Source organism: Hyperoodon ampullatus, assembly GCF_949752795.1.
Source record: "Hyperoodon ampullatus genome assembly, chromosome: 1".
Classification (NCBI taxonomy): domain Eukaryota; kingdom Metazoa; phylum Chordata; class Mammalia; order Artiodactyla; family Ziphiidae; genus Hyperoodon; species Hyperoodon ampullatus.
In genome coordinates, this window is record NC_136914.1 from 198,907,806 (window position 1) to 198,926,775 (window position 18,970).

The 18,970-nt window shown below is 52.3% G+C and overlaps 1 protein-coding gene across 1 annotated transcript; it reads left to right on the plus strand.

Annotated features, from left to right (window-relative positions):
* Positions 1–231: 231 nt before the first annotated feature.
* On the plus strand, positions 232–7,009 carry GOLGA7B (golgin A7 family member B; the record flags this gene model as incomplete). The annotated part of the gene is made up of 5 exons (XM_079701408.1): positions 232–890; positions 1,682–1,807; positions 5,475–5,627; positions 5,714–5,815; positions 6,908–7,009. Exons 1-5 carry the CDS (start codon positions 858–860, stop codon positions 7,007–7,009), a joined length of 516 nt encoding a protein of 171 aa, XP_079557534.1. The 5' UTR covers positions 232–857.
* Positions 7,010–18,970: the final 11,961 nt, after the last annotated feature.

Below are 18,970 nucleotides of genomic sequence, written 5' to 3' on the forward strand. Positions count from 1 at the left end.
TCTTTGTGATCTAACCCTTGCCTTCTCTACACTCTCATCATCTACTGCTCTTATCTGCTCTGCAAACCAACTTCAGTCTTGCTGAAATCTGCCTCCAGTCATTGGAGTAGACCTTGTTCTCTGCTGTCTCCGTTAACTCTGCACAAGCTTCTCCCTCTGGGTTGCCTTTTCTTCCCGCCCTCACCCCCCCTCCCCGCCCATCCCCCACCGCTGGTAGCTCCTTTATGACTCCACACAGACCTCAGGGAGCCTTTTCTGAGTAAGCGTTTCTGGGGGAGATGCTACTTCTCCGCAGCATTTATCACAGTCTGATTCATTGTATATTTACTTGTCTTCCTCCCCGGAGCTCACAGACTGTCTTTTGCTCAGCATCCCCAGAGCCTGGCAATAGTAAGGACTCAATAAATGAAAGCTGGGGCTTCCCTGGTGGCGCAGTGGTTGAGAGTCCGCCTGCCGATGCAGGGGACACGGGTTCGTGCCCCGGTCTGGGAAGATCCCACATGCCGCGGAGCGGCTAGGCCCGTGAGCCATGGCTGCTGGGCCTGCGCGTCCAGAGCCTGTGCTCCGCAACGGGAGAGGCCACAGCAGTGAGAAGCCCACGTAATGCAAAAAAAAAAAAAAAAAAAAAAAAAAAAAAAAAAATAAATAAATGAAAGCTGAGTGACTGAATGGATTCACCTTAATTACACAGGATGAACTGGCTGTGTTCACTCTGCCTTTGGGGCTTGGGCTCCACGTGGTTCCAATGTCTGGAATATTTCACCCAGTGGGAAGCTTGTCTCAGATGTCGGTGATGGAGGCTGGAAGTGGAAGAAAGAGGCCCTGTTCTTCTGTGGATTTGAGCCCACTTCTCTGAAATGCTAGAGCCTGTGTCAATGTCAAGTTTGCAGGTGTGGACAAGGGACAGAAGTCACCCCACTCCTTCCTACAAGGGCAGGAGATTTCTTCATTTTCTGGCCTCAGCCCACTTTATCCACAATTTTCTCTGGGAAATTTGGATGTCTGTGGGCCCCTTCTTTCCCGTGATGAGACGTGCTGGACGTGGAAACAATCTGTGGTGTCTCTCACTTAAGCCATAACCTGGCCTGAACCTCAGTCTCCCTCTGAGTTCATGGGCGCATCACATCTTCCTTTGCCCCACAAGCTCCCCTCCCCCAACCCTGTCAGCTCTACTAGGCGGGATGGGTCCGAGGCATCAGTCTTGTCCAGCACTGGGGTCCCCAAGCCACAGCCTGACAAGCTGTGAACATTTGATACTTGCTGAATGAATGAAAGAGTGAAAGACCCCACCATGCATGTGTGTGTGTGTGAGACAGAGAGAGAGAGAGAGAGAGAGAGAGAGGATCTGGGCTAGCCACCAGGAAGTGTCTTCCTCTCATTAAAATTTGTTCCTGGCTCTGTTGGTGGTTCCAGAACCTCTCACTTTGGCTCAGCTTTGGCTCTGCTTCAGGCTTTTTCTAGATCTTTCTGGGATAGCTAGAGGCATCTCCTGGAGTAAACTCAACAAGCCTGCTTCCCACAACCTTCCTTGAACATTTGTGGGGTGGACAAGTTGTCCTGGTTTGCTGGGAACTTTCCTGATTTTAGCAATGAAAGGCCCACACCCCAATAAACCCCTCCGTCTTGGACAAACCTACAAGGATGATCACCTTGAGTGCATGTCTCCTGAACGTCTCCCCAGGTCCACAATCTGCAGGAGCTCCGGCGAAGTGCCTCGCTGGCCACCAAGGTCTTTATCCAGAGAGACTACAGCGATGGGACCATCTGTCAGTTCCAGACCAAATTCCCCCCAGAGCTGGACAGCCGGGTAAGGATGTCTTTTCCTAAAGTTGGATCATAGACTATGATGGAACTGAGGGGCTTATTAGAATACGTATATTTTTCCAAGAAAAAAATAGTATAGGAAACAACTTGCTCAGCCACCGCAAGTGGAAGAACTAAATAATGTCCTTAACACTGTCTTGCTGTCACCTTCTAGAAAGTTAGAGCTGAAACACCTCAGAGATTTTCTAGTTCAGTGGCTCTCACATTTCAGAGAATCACCTAGAGAGCTTTGTCAAACAAATGCAAATTCCTGGGTCTTATTGGAATTTGCTTACTGGATGATACTAGGTGTCATCAGAGATGCTGACTCAGTTGCAGGACTGGGTTCAGGAGTCTCTCTTTAGAAACACCTCTCAACCCCAGCTACACATTAGAATTTCCTGGGGAGCTTAAAAAAATGCCAATGCCCAGACCACACCCAAGATCAATTAAATCAGAGTGTCTGGGACTGGGGCCCAGGCATCAGCATTGCTTTAAATTTCCCTGGGTGGTTCCACTGTGCGTCCGGGGCTGAGGATCTTAATTTTTAATGACTAATCCCCAGGTGATGTGGGACTGGGTGATTCACAGATCCCACTTTGAGAATCTCTGGTCTCCTAGTACAGTGATTCTCATGCTGGGCTGCCCGTTAGAGTCACCTGGGAACTTTTGAGAAAACCTTGCAGGGCGTCAGCTTGGGTAGAATAGGACAGTGGTCGTCTTTGCTGCTCGGACCCACCCTCTCGCTTCTCAGACCATTTGAATCAGAATCTCCTGGAGGCGAGACCTGAGTATGCCTACGTTTCAAAAGCTGCTCAGGTGATTTTAGTGTGTACCACAATTGAGAACAACTAAGCCCTTGAACCAAAACTGTGGTCTGTGGACAGGCAACGTCAACGTCCCCTGGAAACACAGAATCTCAGGCTCCACCCTGGATCTACTGACTCAGAATTTGCATTTTAACCAGATCCTGAAGTTATTCATATGTGCATAAAAGTTTGAGAAGCATTGCATTAGTTCATCCTCTCATTTAAGAGAGGAAACTCAGGGCCAGGAAGAGGAAGTGACATGCCAAACTGACTGAGGGCCGAAAGAGCCTTGGCGTCCGACTCTGCTTTTTCACAGGACTCCTGTTTCCTTAGTGGGTATAGATAAAACTGGGTGCCTGGGTGATCAGAGTCTTGGCAGGGAAAGCTTAGAGACCTGGAGGAAGGGCTGGAGGGTGCTTTTCCCTCCTTCTCCCCACCTCGGACAGAGGGGAGAGCCTGATGCTCCATCACAGGGTCTGCTGGTAGCATCAGAGGCCGTCAACCAAGGGCTCTGCCCACAGCCTCCCTCTCCAACTCAGCTACTTGGTTGTTTCATGGACCACTGGCCCCTTGCAAGGCATCAGCTTCTTCTGCTGAGTTTTGCTCCTGGTCCTGGATGTATGTATCCCTCATCCCAGGCCCCCTTAGAACTGGCCTGGGGTTGGGGGAGGGCAGAAGAAGGACCATGACCTTTCACTCAGCAGCCCAGGCAGATTTGAATGAGTTTGGGAGGGTGGGGCAGGGGTGGCCTTTGCTGATATGACCCCTAAACATCTTTTGGGGAGCCATGTAGATCTCCTTGTCTTAGCATGCCTGTCCTTTGGGGCAGGGGTGATCCCTGAGATACAGCAGCAGGGCTTGGGTCCCAGACAGGCTGGACATAATTTTCTCTATATGTTCACTCCAGATCTTTATAGAAGTAGTGGCTGGGAACCCCAAAGCTTCTGACTATTTGGGGGGAGAGCTTTTGTCCTAGACAGGAATGGGAGGTCCCTAATCTTATGTGATGGGCAGTTCTGGTCCTGTGGGGGTGAGTGGGGGAGGGGGTGCTTAAAGAATGTAAAACATGGGATGAGAGACACTCTGATACCTCCTGAGTTTGGAGCATGACCTTCCACTCCAGGCTTCCGTGGAGGGCTGCATGGTGAAGAGCACAGACTCGGGTCAGAGCTGTGTAAACTTGGCCAAGTTCATGCAGCATTCAGTAAGTATTTATTAGGTGCCTACAGTGTATTGGGCACTGGAGATGTAGGAGTGAACACATGGAGCTTATTTTCTATTAGAGGATACAAAAAAATTTAAAAAGCAACGAGAAAATATGTAGGTGGTAACAAATACTGGAAATATAAGAGAGGAGGTCAAGTACAAAGGGGGAGCTGGGCAGAGGATGCGGGGTGCTGTCAGATAAGGCGAGACCTAAGCGGAAGTAAGGGAAGAGCCAGGGCAGGGGGTGTCTGGGGAAAAGTCCTGCAGCTGAGGACACGGGACCAAAGGACCTGTGGCATTTTCAGGAAGCAGTGGGCAGTCGGTGTGGCTGGAGTGAAGAGAACAGGAGATGGGATCAGAGGAGTTGCAGGGCCGGGCCCTGGAGGGCCTCACAGGCATGTAAGGACTCCTTGGATTTTACTTGGAGAGAGATGGGGAGACTTGGGAAGCTCTTGATCAGAGTTATGACATGATCTGACTTTAACAGTCTCCCTTGGCAGGGCTGGGGGCAGGGAGACCACTTAAAGAGGTCAGAGATGATGATGGTCTGGACCACAGAGCAGAGCTTCCATCAGGCTTCCCCTGTAAATGGGGGTGGGAGTCATACTTCTCTGATAGTATTGTTATGACGGTTACATGAAAGAATATATAAAAAGCGCCTGGCACATAGAACTTGCCTAATAAATATTAGCTATTATGGTTATAGATGCAGGCAGGATAGCTTCTCAGTTGTCCAAATGCATGGGGCTGTCCTGTTCTGGGTGACCTGATTTTTTCTTTTTTAAGTAATTAAGTAATTAATTTTTGGCTGCGTTGGGTCTTCGTTGATGCGTGAGGGCTTTCTCTAGTTGCAGCGAGCAGGGGCTACTCTTCGTTGTGGTGCCTGGGCTTCTCATTGTGGTGGCTTCTCTTGTTGCGGAGCACGGGCTCTAGGCGCGAGGGCTTCAGTAGTTCTGGCACACGGGCTCAGTAGTTGTGGCTCGTGGATTCTAGAGAGCAGGCTCAGGAGTTGTGGTGCACGGGCTCAGTTGCTCCGTGGCATGTGGGATCTTCCCGGACCAGGGCTCGAACCCGTGTCCCCTGCATTGGCAGGCGGATTCTCAACCACTGCACCAAGAGGGAAGTCCCCTGGGTGACCTCTTAACGGGGAGGAAGTGCCTCCTCCTGGAAAGACACTCCTGAGGTCTTACCCAGTCAGTCTCGTGCTCTGCAAACGTGGAGAGCCCCTACTAATCAGGTCCTGAGCCCTCTCACAGCCGTCACAGTGGGGTGTGTGTGTGTGTGTGTGTGTGTGTGTGTGTGTGGCAAAGTCACTGGAATTCCTGCCTGATCTGCTGCAGAAAATGTTCACATCTTGGATTTCATGGGAGTTTTCTGTTTCCAAGGGAGGTCAAGTAGTCATTCTTACTCCCATTTTACAGATGTGGAAACTGAGGCGAGAGTGGTTAAGTCATCAGTCCAAGGTCACACAACTAGCTGATGGCCAAGTCTGGACTGGACCCCAGGTGCCTGACTCCCTGTGTGGCGCTCCATGCGCACCTGCAGCCTCGCCGGTCTTGCCTGTGTGCCGCCAACCCCAACGCTGGTGGGGGCGCACCACTGCCACCTCCAGGGAGGCTGACCTGGGCCTGGCTCCCTGTCCCTCTTTCCCTCCAGATCGAGCGGCAGCTCTTTGAGGAGACTGTGAAGACCCTCAACAGCTTCTACGCAGAGGCGGAGAAGATTGGGGGCAGCTCCTACCTCGAGGGCTGCCTGGCCTGTGTCACGGCCTACTTCATCTTCCTCTGCATGGAGACCCACTATGAGAAGGTGGTTCCTTCCCCCACAACCCCTCATCCCTTCCCCCAGGGCTCCTGTGCTCCACCCTCATCCTCAATCGGTCCCTGTCCTTGCAGGTCCTCAAGAAGATCTCCCGATACATCCAGGAGCAAAACGAGAAGGTCTTTGCCCCCCGAGGCCTCCTGCTCACAGACCCCGTGGAGCGTGGGATGAGGGTTGTATCCTTTCCAGCTGTTCCGTGCGAGGGCACAGAGCTGCCGGCCAGTGGGCCCGTGGTGAGGCTGCTGGGAAATGGGATCACCTTCGGGGCCTCTGTTCAGGGAGTTCCTAGGGTTCCCGACACCCCTGGTCATCGGCCCCTGCCTCCACCCCAAGTTAGTGCTGTTTGTGCATTTTAGGCTTCGCTTTTGTTGAGCTGCATTCAATCAGCGCTTAATACATGCCAGATATCATAGTAAGTGCTTTGAAAATATGAACCCATGTACTTCTCATAAGACCCCTATAAAGTGGGTAATTCTTCTTATTGCCTTTGTAGCTGACCCTGGCTCAGGGCCGCCCAGCTGGTGACCGCCAGAGCCAGGATCTGAGCTCAGGCCCACTCTTCAGTGCTCTCGCATGTAACCCTCATTGAAGCCCGTTCAGTGAGCAGGTCCTGTTGTTGCCCTTTCGCAGATGAGAAAAGTGAGGTCTCGGTGGGAGGCTGGCGTTCGAGAGGGTTATAGGTCTGCTCACTCCACCTGGTCAAGGTGTACATACATCCTGCCCCCCAGTCAGCAGCAGAGTGTAGAATTGTTTAAAAATAACTTTTACTGGAAAACTGCAGGAAAATAGTAAAGAAAACGCAAATCCCAGAATCTCATGCTTACAAAGCCCAGGGAGAGGCTCTTCTCGTCTTTGCCACTTTACTATGTGCCAGGCATTGTGCATTACATGCTTTATTTCAGTTAATCCTTGCAGTAACCCCAAGATTCCATTATTATCCCCATTTTACAGATGAGATGGGTGAGCTGAGATTTGAACTCAGGACACCCAAGTCCTCACACTTCCTGTGCAGTAACACCCCCTCTTGGGCACATCCCCATCCTGGGATACAGTGATTAGACCCACTAGAATGTAAGCTCCTGGTCTTGGCTGTGGGCAGGAGCACCTGAGCTGAGTGAGCGCAGGTGCGAGGAGGGGCTTGGGTCTGGCTCCCCTGGCCTCTGAGTCCTTACTGTCTGTGAAGCAGCACCAGCTCCGCCTCCCGCTTCCCTGCTGGCCTCCATCAGCCAGTTCCTGTCCGCTTGCATCCCTCCTTAACGCCGCCCCAGATCGAGATCTCCATCTACGAGGACCGGTGCAGCAGTGGCAGCTCCAGCAGTGGCAGTAGCAGTGGCAGCGGCAGCAGCAGCGGCGGGGCCGGTGGCCGGTGACTGGCCGAGAGTCCCTGCAGGGAGGTGTACGACTGGACTGAGGGCCCTGCAGACCTGTGGCGGCTACGCTACCAGAGCACCCGCTTCTGAGTCGTTCTCTGGGCCCACCCTGCTGTCCAGGGCAGGAGGGAAGGTGACCCGCCCAGTGTTGCCTGCGGGCCATCAACGGCGCCCCCTGCCTCTTGCCCCCTGGCAGGACGGTCCACTTCCTGACCTGGCTCTTACCCAACGGGGCTGGTCTGGGTCACACAGAGGCAGGTTTTCCAGGGGGTGGCTGAGGTGAGGACAACACAATTTGGACGGCCCCTCTCTTCTGCAGCTCCCCTCCCGACACCCCAGAAGAGGATCCGGGCCTGTCACGTACAGAATTCCCATCCTGCACGATTCCTCACCCCAAATCCCGCCTCCACCAGGACTCCCTCCCTCGGGGCCCTGCTCCCCATGGCTGTCTCCCAGTGTCTGCTCTTTCTGATGCCACCACGGGGCCTCTGCCTGTCTGTGACCCTGCCTCCACCGAATTCAAGGTCTGGGGAGACAGGAGTGGTCAGCCTGTGGGCGCTGCGGTGGGGAGCTCTTCAGCCCCCTCCTGACCTCTTCTAGACTCATGGTGTCCCTGTCCTCCACCCAGAGCCTGGAGGTCATCTTAGCCTTGCCAAGAAGCGTCCAAGTCCTGCGACTTTGCAGGCCACCAGGTGCTGGTGGTGGGGCACATGGCCTGGGGCTCTGGGAGGTTATATGGGGGTCTGGAGAAATGCCTCATGGAGAGATGTAGCCTTGGGGGGTTTAACCGCCAGAACTGGAGCCAACTTCCTGAGATTAGAACCTGCACGTGTGTGAGAATGAGTGTGTGTGCACGCAGGCACATGTGTAAATGCACATATGTGAGTGCACTATGTGCATGAATGCACCTGTGTATACTGTGTGTGAGGGCAGGTGTGTGCATGAGTGCATGGTGAGTGCACTTGTGTGAGTGTGTGTACGCAGGCCTGTGTGCATGTATGTGAGTGCACTTGTACGTTCCCCTTGGCTGCTGGGCCAATGACTGCCCCTCTCTGCATCCTGTCTTACCTTCGTGTGCCACGGTCTGGCTGCTGCTCTGTGTGGGTCCAGCCTGTCCCCCTGTAAATAAATGTCCTAATGTCTCTTGCCCCTTGCCTGGGCTGCCAGCTTGGCTCTTCTTCCTGGCCTCTCCCCTACCTGCAAGGTTCTCCCCACCTTCTGACTGTACTGTGTACATTCTAACAAAAAAGAAGTTGGGGTTCTAGGAGAACAGAGCCAACGTTCCAGGGCCTTCCGTGCCCCCCTCTCAGTCCCTCATGACAAGGCAATGGGGCCATGGACACTGCATATTCAGCCCGCCCAGGCTCTGGGGCTCTCTAAGGCTGTGTAAGTGAGGCTTCTTTGGAAGGTCAAAGGAGCTGCTAACCCTCAGGGGAAAAGGCAAATTTCTTTCTTGAAAGGAAAGAGGGGTGTCTAGCCAATGAGGCCCTGGCTGCCGACACCCAGCAGCCCCATCCTGGTGCCTGAAGATGGACAGAAGAAGACTGCCTGCCTCAGTCGGCAGGAGGTGCTAGAGTGGATATGAAAGACCAGCTAGCCAGGTAGCTTTCTGGAACCAAAGAGGGGCCTGATTTTCTTTTGGATGCAGGAGCAGTGTGTAGGAAAGTTCCAGAGAGCTGGAGAGGGCAGCCCAGCCCCTGAGCCTAAGTGGGTCCTGGTCCAAGGATGCCCCGGGTGAGCTTGCAGCCCAGTGGGCTCCAGCACAGCCCCTACCCCTATACCCACCCTGGCCCACCGTATGGCTGGGGCTGACCTGTGCGTCTCCTGTGGGAGGGTTGGGCGTAGGCGATGTGGTGGCCTTTTGCTTTACTATTTCTTTTTCCAATAAAAGGCCTTGCCTAGCTTGAGGCTCTGTGCTTCATCTCTCCCCCACGGTGGTGGGAGGCCAGACCTGTGCCCCAGGACCACGGCGAGGAGGCAGGGCTGAGTGTACTCCTGAAGAGGCAGCGCCCTGACACGGCAGGACGGGCCCTGTCTTCTTGGAGCTTGCAGTCTAGTGGGAGGCAGACACTCTGCATCCCTAATCTGGAGGCTTTATGCGGCCCTGGGATCCTTAGGTGGGGGGAACAGGTTGGACTGAAAGCCGGTCAAAATCAAGTCATGGGGCTTCCCTGGTGGCGCAGTGGTTGAGAGTCCGCCTGCCGATGCAGGGGACACAGGTTCGTGCCCCGGTCCGGGAGGATCCCACATGCCACGGAACGGCTGGGCCCGTGAGCCATGGCCGCTGAGCCTGCGCATCCGGAGTCTGTGCTTCGCAATGGGAGAGGCCACAGCGGTGAGAGGCCCGCGTACCACAAAAAAAAAAAAAAAGTCATGGATTAATTAGATAAATACCGATTTCTTGAACTCATATCTGTTCGGGGTTGGATCACACAGGTCATTCAGTTCTAAAGAAAAGTATGTGGGTGTTGGAACCTAGTAGAGTTGTGTCTTGGCTTAGGCTCCGGATGCGCAGGCTCAGCAGCCATGGCTCACGGGCCCAGCTGCTCCGTGGCATGTGGGATCCTCCCGGACCGGGGCACGAACCCATGTCCCCTGCATCGGCAGGCGGATTCTCAATCACTGCGCCACCAGGGAAGCCCTGTGTCTTGGCTTTTATAAAACTAAATAACATTTAATGAGCACCTACTGTGTGCCAGATACTTTGCTAAAACCATGTAGCACAGATGTGGGAGGGCATTTAAAGATCATCTAAGTGAGGCAGAATGGAGGCCCAGAGAGGGTGAGTGACTTGACCTAGGTCACACAGCTGGTTGATGATAGTGCCAGGTTTAGAACCAAGGTCGTCTCCTGACCCAGTGCTCACTCTGACACTTTGGGGATGACACCCAAATGGAAGTTGCCCGAGGCTGTAGGATGGCCGGGGTCACACATTCAGGTCTGTGGGACAAGAGAGGATCCCACCAGACCGTGGGGACAATGGCTCCACCTCTGGGTGGGGGTCTGGGGGGGGCCCTCTCTGAACAGGACCCTGCGTTCCTTCCCTGCTTGTACTTTCTGCTCCTAAGGGGCAGCTGGACTTGCTGACTCCGCTGAAACCTGGGGTGTGGGTGGGTTGTCACAATGGAGGCTGTTCTTTAACATGCGGGTAGGTTCATTTTGTCTGTCGTGTTTGCAACATTATTATTAGTAGTAATAATAAACAAACAATAGTAGCTAACATTTATTTAGCACTGACTATGTGCCAGGCACTAGGCTAAGACTCTACATAATTCATCATTCAATCCTCACAACGACCCTCTGTGGTGTGGACTATCATTCCCACTTTACAGATGAAAAGACTGAGGCTCACAGAAGGTAAGTAACTTGCCCAACTAGAAAGTGGCAGAGCTTGGCTTTGAATCCAGACAGTCTGACTCCAAACTGTGGAGAAGACGATACCAGCTTCAGAGACCCCCTCAGCCATCCTAGGGTGAGGATTTGGCAGATAACCCAGGGAAGGACTTGGAGGTGTGCCTCGGCTCCAAGGGAGGTCTGGTACCTTCAAGCCCAGGGCATCACGGGAGTGTGGGTGGTTGGGCTCCTCATGGGCGTGCGGTGCCCACAGGGGCAGCTTGGTGAAGGGCAGTGAGGGGAGAAGTCGGCTGAGGCGTGGCTTCTCTGCCTGGCTCTCCTCTGCTGGCTCAGTTATGGGGGAAGTGACAGCCATATCCCTGCAACCTCCTTGCCAGCCAGAGACAGGCCCCATCAGGCCTCAGGAGCAGAGGAACCCTCAGGCAGCTCTGGGCAGCTGCGCCCCCATCACGGTCCCCTGACTCCGCTTTCTGGCTTCCTTTGGCCAAAGGCAGGGGTGTGTGTGAAAACCACAGGGTTTACAGAAGCTCATGGTGCCACCGAGTGGTGGCATCTTGCACTGCACCCCCAAATCAAAGCAGATTGGGCCAGAGCATCTCAGCGGCTGGGAAACTTCTCCGTGACCCCCAAACAAGCAGCTGCTCCCACCAGCAAGGATTTTTCTGTGACTTCCAGAGTGGTACGGGGCAAAGATGGAGTCCAGTCTGTGGTGACTCTTTCTCCCTATGGCCAGCCACCGGGGTGCTGCCTTTCTCCTGGGGGTCTCGTAGCCTGGGAAACCCGACCTCCCTTCTCCATAGCTCTGGAAGGACTTACAGTGACGAGGTGTCTGGCAGGAGGCACCCACACCTGGTTTTGGCTTTACTGTTCACCATGGGTGAAGGCAATGCAAAGAGCACCCCGAGTCAGACCTGAATTGGAGCTCTGGCTTCATGACAGTTGCATACGGTGGAAAGACCTGGAGCTTTTAGTTTCCCCAGCTGTAAAATCGGGATACTAATATTTTACAGAATTGCCTAGACCAGTGCTTCTCATCCTTGGTTGTAATCACAGTTACCTGGGGAGCAGGAAAAACCACTGATGCCTGGTCCTGTCCCCAGGGATTCTGATTTCATTGTTCTGGGGTGCAGCCTGGGCATCAGGAGTTTTAAAATTTCCCCTAGAGATTCTAGTGTGAAGGCAAGGTTGAGAACCCCTGGCTTCGACGGTACCTAGAGCCTATGAGCTTTTCACAGGCCTCTGAAGATATCTGAGTCCTGAATGGAAAAGTTGATTGGTTCCATGAATTCAGCCAGACACAAAATGAGTATGAACTCTATGATTGCACTTATAACACATTCTAATACAGGCAAAACTAATCTATGGTGTTAGCAGTCAGGATAGCGGCTGCCCTGGGGTGGGGGGCAGCGAGTGGAAGGGGGCCTGGGGGCTTCTGGGGACTCCTGATGAGCTGTTTCTCCAGCAGTTACATAGGTGTGCTCACGTTCAGAGCATTCATGGAGCTGTACACTTAAGGTTTGCATATTTTCTGTAAGTATGATACATTTCAATGAAATTTACCAAGAAAGTTCATTGGCTTCAAAATAGGAAAAGCACAAAACTGACATTAATGTTTTATTACATATCTACAAAATGTAACATTGTCAAACAGTCAACTGCAATTTAACTCGAGTCGTGTGTGTGTGTGTGTGTGTGTGTGTGTGTGTGTGTGTGATTTAGTGCGGGTTGAGGATGTATATGGAAATGTTTGATATGATGAGGGGTGGGGCACTTAGAAAAGAAGGTCCCTGGTACCCGAGAAAATCTTAGAACAGCCCAGGTTTATGCCAGGAGCTCTTAATCTTGACCCCTTGCCCTTGTATGCAGAATGATGTACTTTTAACTGGGGAAGAGAATCCACAGCTTTCAGCAGATTCTCAAAGGGGTATGTGACCCCCCAAAAAAAGGTTAAGAACAACTGGTTTTGGGGAGCCGGTGAGAAACTGGCCACGAATGTGCCTGGCATGAAATAGGTGTTCTTTCCCTCCTTTCAAAGTCCAGCCTTCCGAGGTTTCCACAGAACCCTTCTCAGGTGACTTTGGGAGGATTTATTCTCCTGGCAGTACTGAGGGCATTTTTCGTGCTGTGCTCACAGCTCTTCCTCTAAGAGGCTATTTAAAGGGCCTGTCACTTCAGCATCTGCTGGGCAGCAGAACTTAGCGTCCCAGAGCTGCACAGGGACTCGTGGTTTTGACAGGGATGATGGAGGAGGTGGAAGAGTATGGAGGGGGTCAGAAAGCTGTACCGGTCCGCAGACCCCTGGTCAATTGCTTAACCACACTGAGTCTTAGTTTGTCATTTGCAAAATGAGAGCGTTGTGAGAAGGCATCTTTGTAAATGATCATCTGTTTCTCCAATGTAAGATATTGTTATTGCTGGAGTTACACTAGGATCTCATTATACCGTGGTCTCATGATGTAGATTTATAGCCAGGTTCCAGATTCTTGCATAGAACAAGCAAAATCCAAGGGTTCACTGATCCCCTAATATATACGGGGAACTCCTGTACAGTATTATTCCATTTTCTCTTTAACACTCTTGTGGGTGGTTATATTTGAATTCTCATTTTATAGATGAGGAAATTAGATGGTTAAGTGGCTTCACGAGCGCCACAGCTAGTTAGTGTCAGAGCGAAAGCTTGAACCTAAGTCTCCGACCCCAAATCCGTCTCTTATTCTGCTACTGTGTGTCACAGTTAGACAAAAGGTTCCGTTCTGCCTGGATTGACTCATGAAGACAGATTTCAGGCTCAGAGAGAAGCATGTGGGCAAATGCAGACACAGAAAAATTAGATTTGCAGGGGCACAAAGGGGCTAGTTATTTTGGAGTAATTCAAGTTATCGATTTCTGTAATGGAAAAGTGATTGCGGACCAGCTACCACCTGAGAGCTGTGCTGAGCAAGGCCCTGGAAGGGGAAATGTTATACACAGCTTACAAGACCTTGTGGTGGGGATGGCCTTCCTCCTGTCCCAGTTCCTCTTGAACTGTTGGGGGCGGGGCGGGGATCTTGTCTTACTTATTTCTACCACCTCCCTCTCCCACCCCAAGTGCCTGGTGCAGTGCCTCACCCTTGGCAGGTGAACGAGAAGTGCAGCCCATCACAGGCTGGCAGGAAGAGACAAGAACATACAGACATGAGATCCTCAGGCCCCGCGGGCAATGTGCCACTGAGAAGCAGTTTAGGCAGATGCAGACACCGACAGGTAAGTGGTCACCGAGTAACTGAATTAAATGGTGACCCCAGGCCATCCCCTGCACTGGGCAGCTTTAATAACGTTGCCCTGGCCGTGATCCTGTGGCTCTGCTCATGATCTCCACCTGGGAGGGGAGGGAAGGGGAGGAAGTGTACCTCCTGACCCCACTCAGCCCCTGCCTGGGGCTCCTGGGCACCATTATTTTGAGGTGGTAAATCTTGTGGGGCTGAGTGCTTTGCCCGGAAAGTCTGGCCCTGGGGTCCTAGAGGGTGAAGTACCATGGGTGGATGGATAGGTGGGTGGATGGACGGATAAGTGGATGGATACAGAGAAGATGTGTATAGGGAGATGACTGATGGATCAGAGGTGAGGGAGAGGGCTGCCTGGCTTGAGACGGATGCTCGCAGACCGTGGAGAAGCAGGTGAATGGATGGATACTGATCGGCCCTGTGCTCCCCAGTGCAGATCTAAATACAGGACTGGAGCTCTTCAAAGGGAAGATGCTGTGTAGGCCGGTCCCCACATGAACTCCACATTTATAACTGTGAGTGATGGTTGTGTCTCGTTGGGAAAGATTCTTATAGGTCTAACATCGCCCCAGTTAATGACTTATGGATTGTTGTAAAATCAGGCACTGCTAGAAGTGAAAGCAGGAGGTTAAAGGGGCTGGAACAGATTTCATAATAATATCTACATTTGAACAATCTGGGCAGTGCACTGAGCACCTTATACGCTCTATCTCGACGAAGCCTCACAAAAGCTCTATGAGGTTATGCCTCCATTTGCAGTGGATGAAGAAACTGAGTCTCGGAGAGGTGAAGCCGCTTGTTTAAGGCCACTGCGGAGTGCATTGGTGGGGTGCCTGGGATTCAAGCCTGAGTCCATCTGATCCCAGAGTCTCAGGGTGAAGAGAGAATTTTAAGGAGAGATGGAAGGAAAAAAGGAGGGAGGGGGGCTGCAGGGTTTGGGGATCAGCTCTGTAGGAAAGAATGTGATCTTTGACACCCGAGACACCTTCTGCGCTGGGTGAAGCTTTGCGAGCTCCCGGCTGCCTTCTCCCTCTGTCCTCTCTGTGTCTGCCTCCAAGGCCTACACATCTTGAGCGTGGGGACTGGCAAGTGCAGAGAAGGTATATGTGGGGTTTGCCTTCCTCCCTTCGGCCTAAGCGTGTCCCTCTGCTTGTCCCCACGAGCAGTCGGGGAACGTGACTGTGCTTTTGTCCCTCCCCCGGAGCTCCGCACGCAGGTCTGGGCTGGGGGAGGAGAGTCAGCCCTTAGGTCTTTTTTGCGGGGGGTGTTAAATGATTCTGGGGGATAAATCCTTCGTGACTTCTCTGGGTCTGGCCTTGAAGAAGGACAATGAGTTACCTTTACGGGAATTATTCTGGGCCGCTTCTGGAAGGCAGGTGGGCAGGCATGCTGAGGTCATGAGATTCTGGGCAGGACTTCCTGGGAAGGGGTGACACAGGTTCTCTTGCTGTCCCCAGCCTCATCCCCTATGCTCCTGACCCTGTCTGCAGCCTCCCCTCTCTCAGCTGATCGGGACCCTCTTGGCACCTGGTACCTCCCCCCGGCTCTCTCGTCCTGGCTGTGTTCCACGGTCCAAGCACGGTGCCTGGATTCACGTGGTGGGCACTTCCCCTGACTTTGATTCTGTGTCAGCATGATAGAAAGGACAAGGCCCCCATGTTTCTAAAATGCTTGATGCAACTGTGCTTCTGAAATACTTTGGGTTTTCTGGAGAAGGAGGCAGAGTGAGGCAAGCAGTCCCAGGCAGGAGTCAGATTCCCAGTTAGGCTGTGGTCCTCAGGAAAGTCACTGCTCATTTTTGGGCCTCCGTTTCCCCATCTGAGAAGGATGGGGCAGGACTAGATGACGTCTCAGGTGCCTCTGTAGTTAATGATCTAGGATTCCGTGCTGGTCGGGGGCGAATCCCTGGGCCGGTTCACTAGCTCCTGGTGGCTCCTGCTCTGTGCAGCTCAGTCAGTGCCATGCCCTCCCTGCTGGGTTTACCGCATTTTATGAGTATTCTCTTGGGAAATGGCGCCTCGTGAGAACTAAGTTGAATACCTCAGCACAGACCAGGCCCTGGGAAGGTTTGGTCTGCTCCCTCATGGCCATTTTCGGTCCTGAGATCGTTTCAGATCCCTGTGGGTGGCCAATGTCCTCCAAATCTCCCACACTGCAGGCTCCCGGTGACCTGGGCCACGGCAGGTTGTGCTGGGAGCCACATGAGATTGGGCACTGAATAGATCTAGGCTCCATCCTGAACTTTGCTACTTAGTAATATTGGTGACATTTCTGATTTATTGAGGGCTTACTAGGTGCCAGGCTGGCCCTATGTCAAGTATTTTATATCATCTTGTTTAATGTAAAAACTTTGTGTGGTAGGTATTATCCCCATTTTACAGATGAGAAAACTGAGGCTCAAACACAGCTCACTTACCTCAAATACCTCTTTCTCAGCAAGGCCTACCCTGAGCCACCCTATTTAGAATGGCATTCTGCCTACCTCAGCGCTCCCGATTTGCCTTAATGCTGCTTCCTCCTTCCCACCTAACTTGTAACATACTATATACGTTACTTATTATGTTGTTTAGTGCCTGCCATGTGTCACCAGGGCTTTCAGGAATCTTTGCTGGTGATGTTCACAGATGTATATTCCAAGCCACTAGAACCATGCCTGGCACATAGTAGGTGCCCAGTGTATGCCGGGTGATACCTGGTTAAGTAATCTGCCCAGGTGTCAGTTACTTAACTAGCCGTGTGACCTTGGGTAACTTATTGTTTCTAAGCCTCAGTTTCTTTGGTCATAAAATAGAATAATAGCATTTATCCCATAGGATGGGTATGGGGATTAATGGAGATGTACAGTTTTGGGCACACGGCAGGCATTCTGTAAATGTTAGCTCCCTTCCCCGAGGAGGGTTTTTTCTTCTTGCTTCTCCCTGTTCTCTGATGGCCTACCCTTCGGCCACTTCCGAGAACAAGCGCTGAAGGAGGGGGGTGGCATTATCTGTGGAGTTAACCAGCCTGCGTTCTCTCGCCCTCCTTCCTCCTGCTCCTAGGGAGTGCCTGTTGTTAAGGAGATGCAACATCAGCCCCTGACAGGACGTGGCTGGGGTCTGGTCCACACCAAAGGAGAGAGATGATGGCTGACCCCGGGGAGGGAGAGAAGGGGAGGGACCAGGCTTGCCTTCTGGGCTGAGAGTCTGAGGGGGGTATCATTCTGGAATCTGCTGGAAAAACCCAGCTGGCTCCCTGAGAAAAAGAAGCGTTCGTCCTCCTGTCTCCATGTGACTCTGGAATGGTGACCAAGGGTCCTGTTCAGAGGCGGGAGTGGAACCCCTGCTTGAGCTGCAGTCCAGTGGCAGGCGCCGGTCAGGGTGCGATGCCCAGACCCTGGGAGGGGGCCATAGCAGCCAGAGTGACACAAAATCAAACTCCTGGCCCTCAGAATGGCACCTCCCCAGAACAGGGCTGGCAGCTGAGTAGATGCTTGAAGAGGTCACGTGGGTGATTCACAATTCTGTGCCTGGTGAGGGGACTCGACACAGGTACTGCCATTTCTTCTCGCAGCTTGAATGTCACTGTGGGGAGACTGTCTCAGATCCTGGGCCACCAGGGACTCCATTTCTTCTACCCACCCCACCCCTTGACCCTGGGCAGCGTGAGACATGGTGCTTTTGTGTAACCAGCCAGCCAGCCCGAATGGAGAAGGGCGAGCACAGGCTGGGGACAGACTGCCCTGACAGAGTCCTTCCTCTGTCCCGTTCCAGCGGCATGCTTCTCGGTAAAACTGGGATTATTACAGCACTTTCCTCCGGGGATTGTTGTGAGGATTCAACAAGTTGATTCCTATCTAGTTTAGAGCCGACCCAGACATGCTGAGCTCACTAAATGGAAGCTATTATCGTCATTTTAAGGGGTACATTCCTGGGAAGAGGAGCATTCTTGGGCAGAGTAAAAATGGTATTATTATTATTTGGCTTTTCTTGAAAAATGGGAAGTTCTGGCCATGCTGGTCCATCTTCCTGCTCTGCTAGAGTGAGTAACGGAGGCCCCCTTCAGCGGCTCCAGCTCCCCATTTGCATAATCCCTTCTAGCCCATTCCATTACTTGTCAGCCCCTGAAGGCATTTGCTATTTCTGTTACAAACTCGGGTCCAGCAGAAGCCAACAAAGATGTCAGGAGCCTGAGTGGGGCTAGCAGACAAAGAAAAGACTGTCTGTGCTCAGAAGGGAAAGGCAAGGGTTTGGGCGCCCATGGGCCTCAGGGCAAGAGGAATTAGAAGAAAGAGTAACCTTGAGCCTGGCTAGCTTGGGTGCGGCTCTGCGCCCACCCATCCGTGGCTGGTTCAGCAGAGACCAGTAAACACACTGGGCTGAGGCATTGGGCTTGGAAAGCCTGGGCTCCTGGCCCACCGGGGAGGTCTTGTTATTTGGGGGCAGGTGATGCTGAGTTGGTTCAGTACATGCCTGTCCTCTGTATCTTCAGCCTCCTATTTCTTCCAACACAAGCATCTTGGGGGCAGGGAACTTGACGCCCTCATTGTCACAGTCCTCATGGGAGGGACCCAGTGCTTGTCACACGGGAGGCAGGTGCTCAATAAATGCTTGTTGAATAAATATATGAACGAATGCAGAGAGCTAGCTTTCTGGTACAGCAATCCAAGAATTTAGCTAGACTTTTTAGAAAGCCTCTCTGAGTTCCATTCCCATCCCGTGCCCCGGGCTCCTCCATCTGGCTGGAGGAAGGCAAGATGGGGACAGCAACCATGTCACCTTCACTTACCATTGCACACCCAGAGCCTAGCTCAGTAGCTGGCACATAATAGGTGCTCAACCAATATTTGTTGAAAGACTGAATGAATGAAAGAATGAATCTAACGGAAAGCCTTCTTACCCTGGAGTCAGGATATTGTAGTTGTGCTCTTAGCAGCTGGAGGGATTTTGAACTCCTCTTTTAACTCATCTGGCCCCACCCACCAAGTAGGGTAAAACCACACAAATATACCCAGTTATAAGAAACTCAGTGTGCAGGAATTCATGGTTATTGCTTATAAGGCATCCTCTGAAGTTTGCTGTCACCTCGGATCTCCTGATGTCCTTGTCAGGCTGTCACACTAGCTGTCTTATCCCTTATTTCTCGTGTTGTGTGTGCAGCCAATCAATGGACACTGTTATCTTGTTATTTACCATTGCATTTGGAACCATCGCCTCTGTGGGCTTTGGGTTTTACTTATCTCACTATCTTAGATCCACTTGTTCTTTTCTAAAAAGGCAGCATCTTCCAGAATGACGAGGGAATAGTCTGAATGGTGACAGCGCCGTCTGTTACCCCCCTGACAAGATGGGGTGGTGGCAGAGCGCTC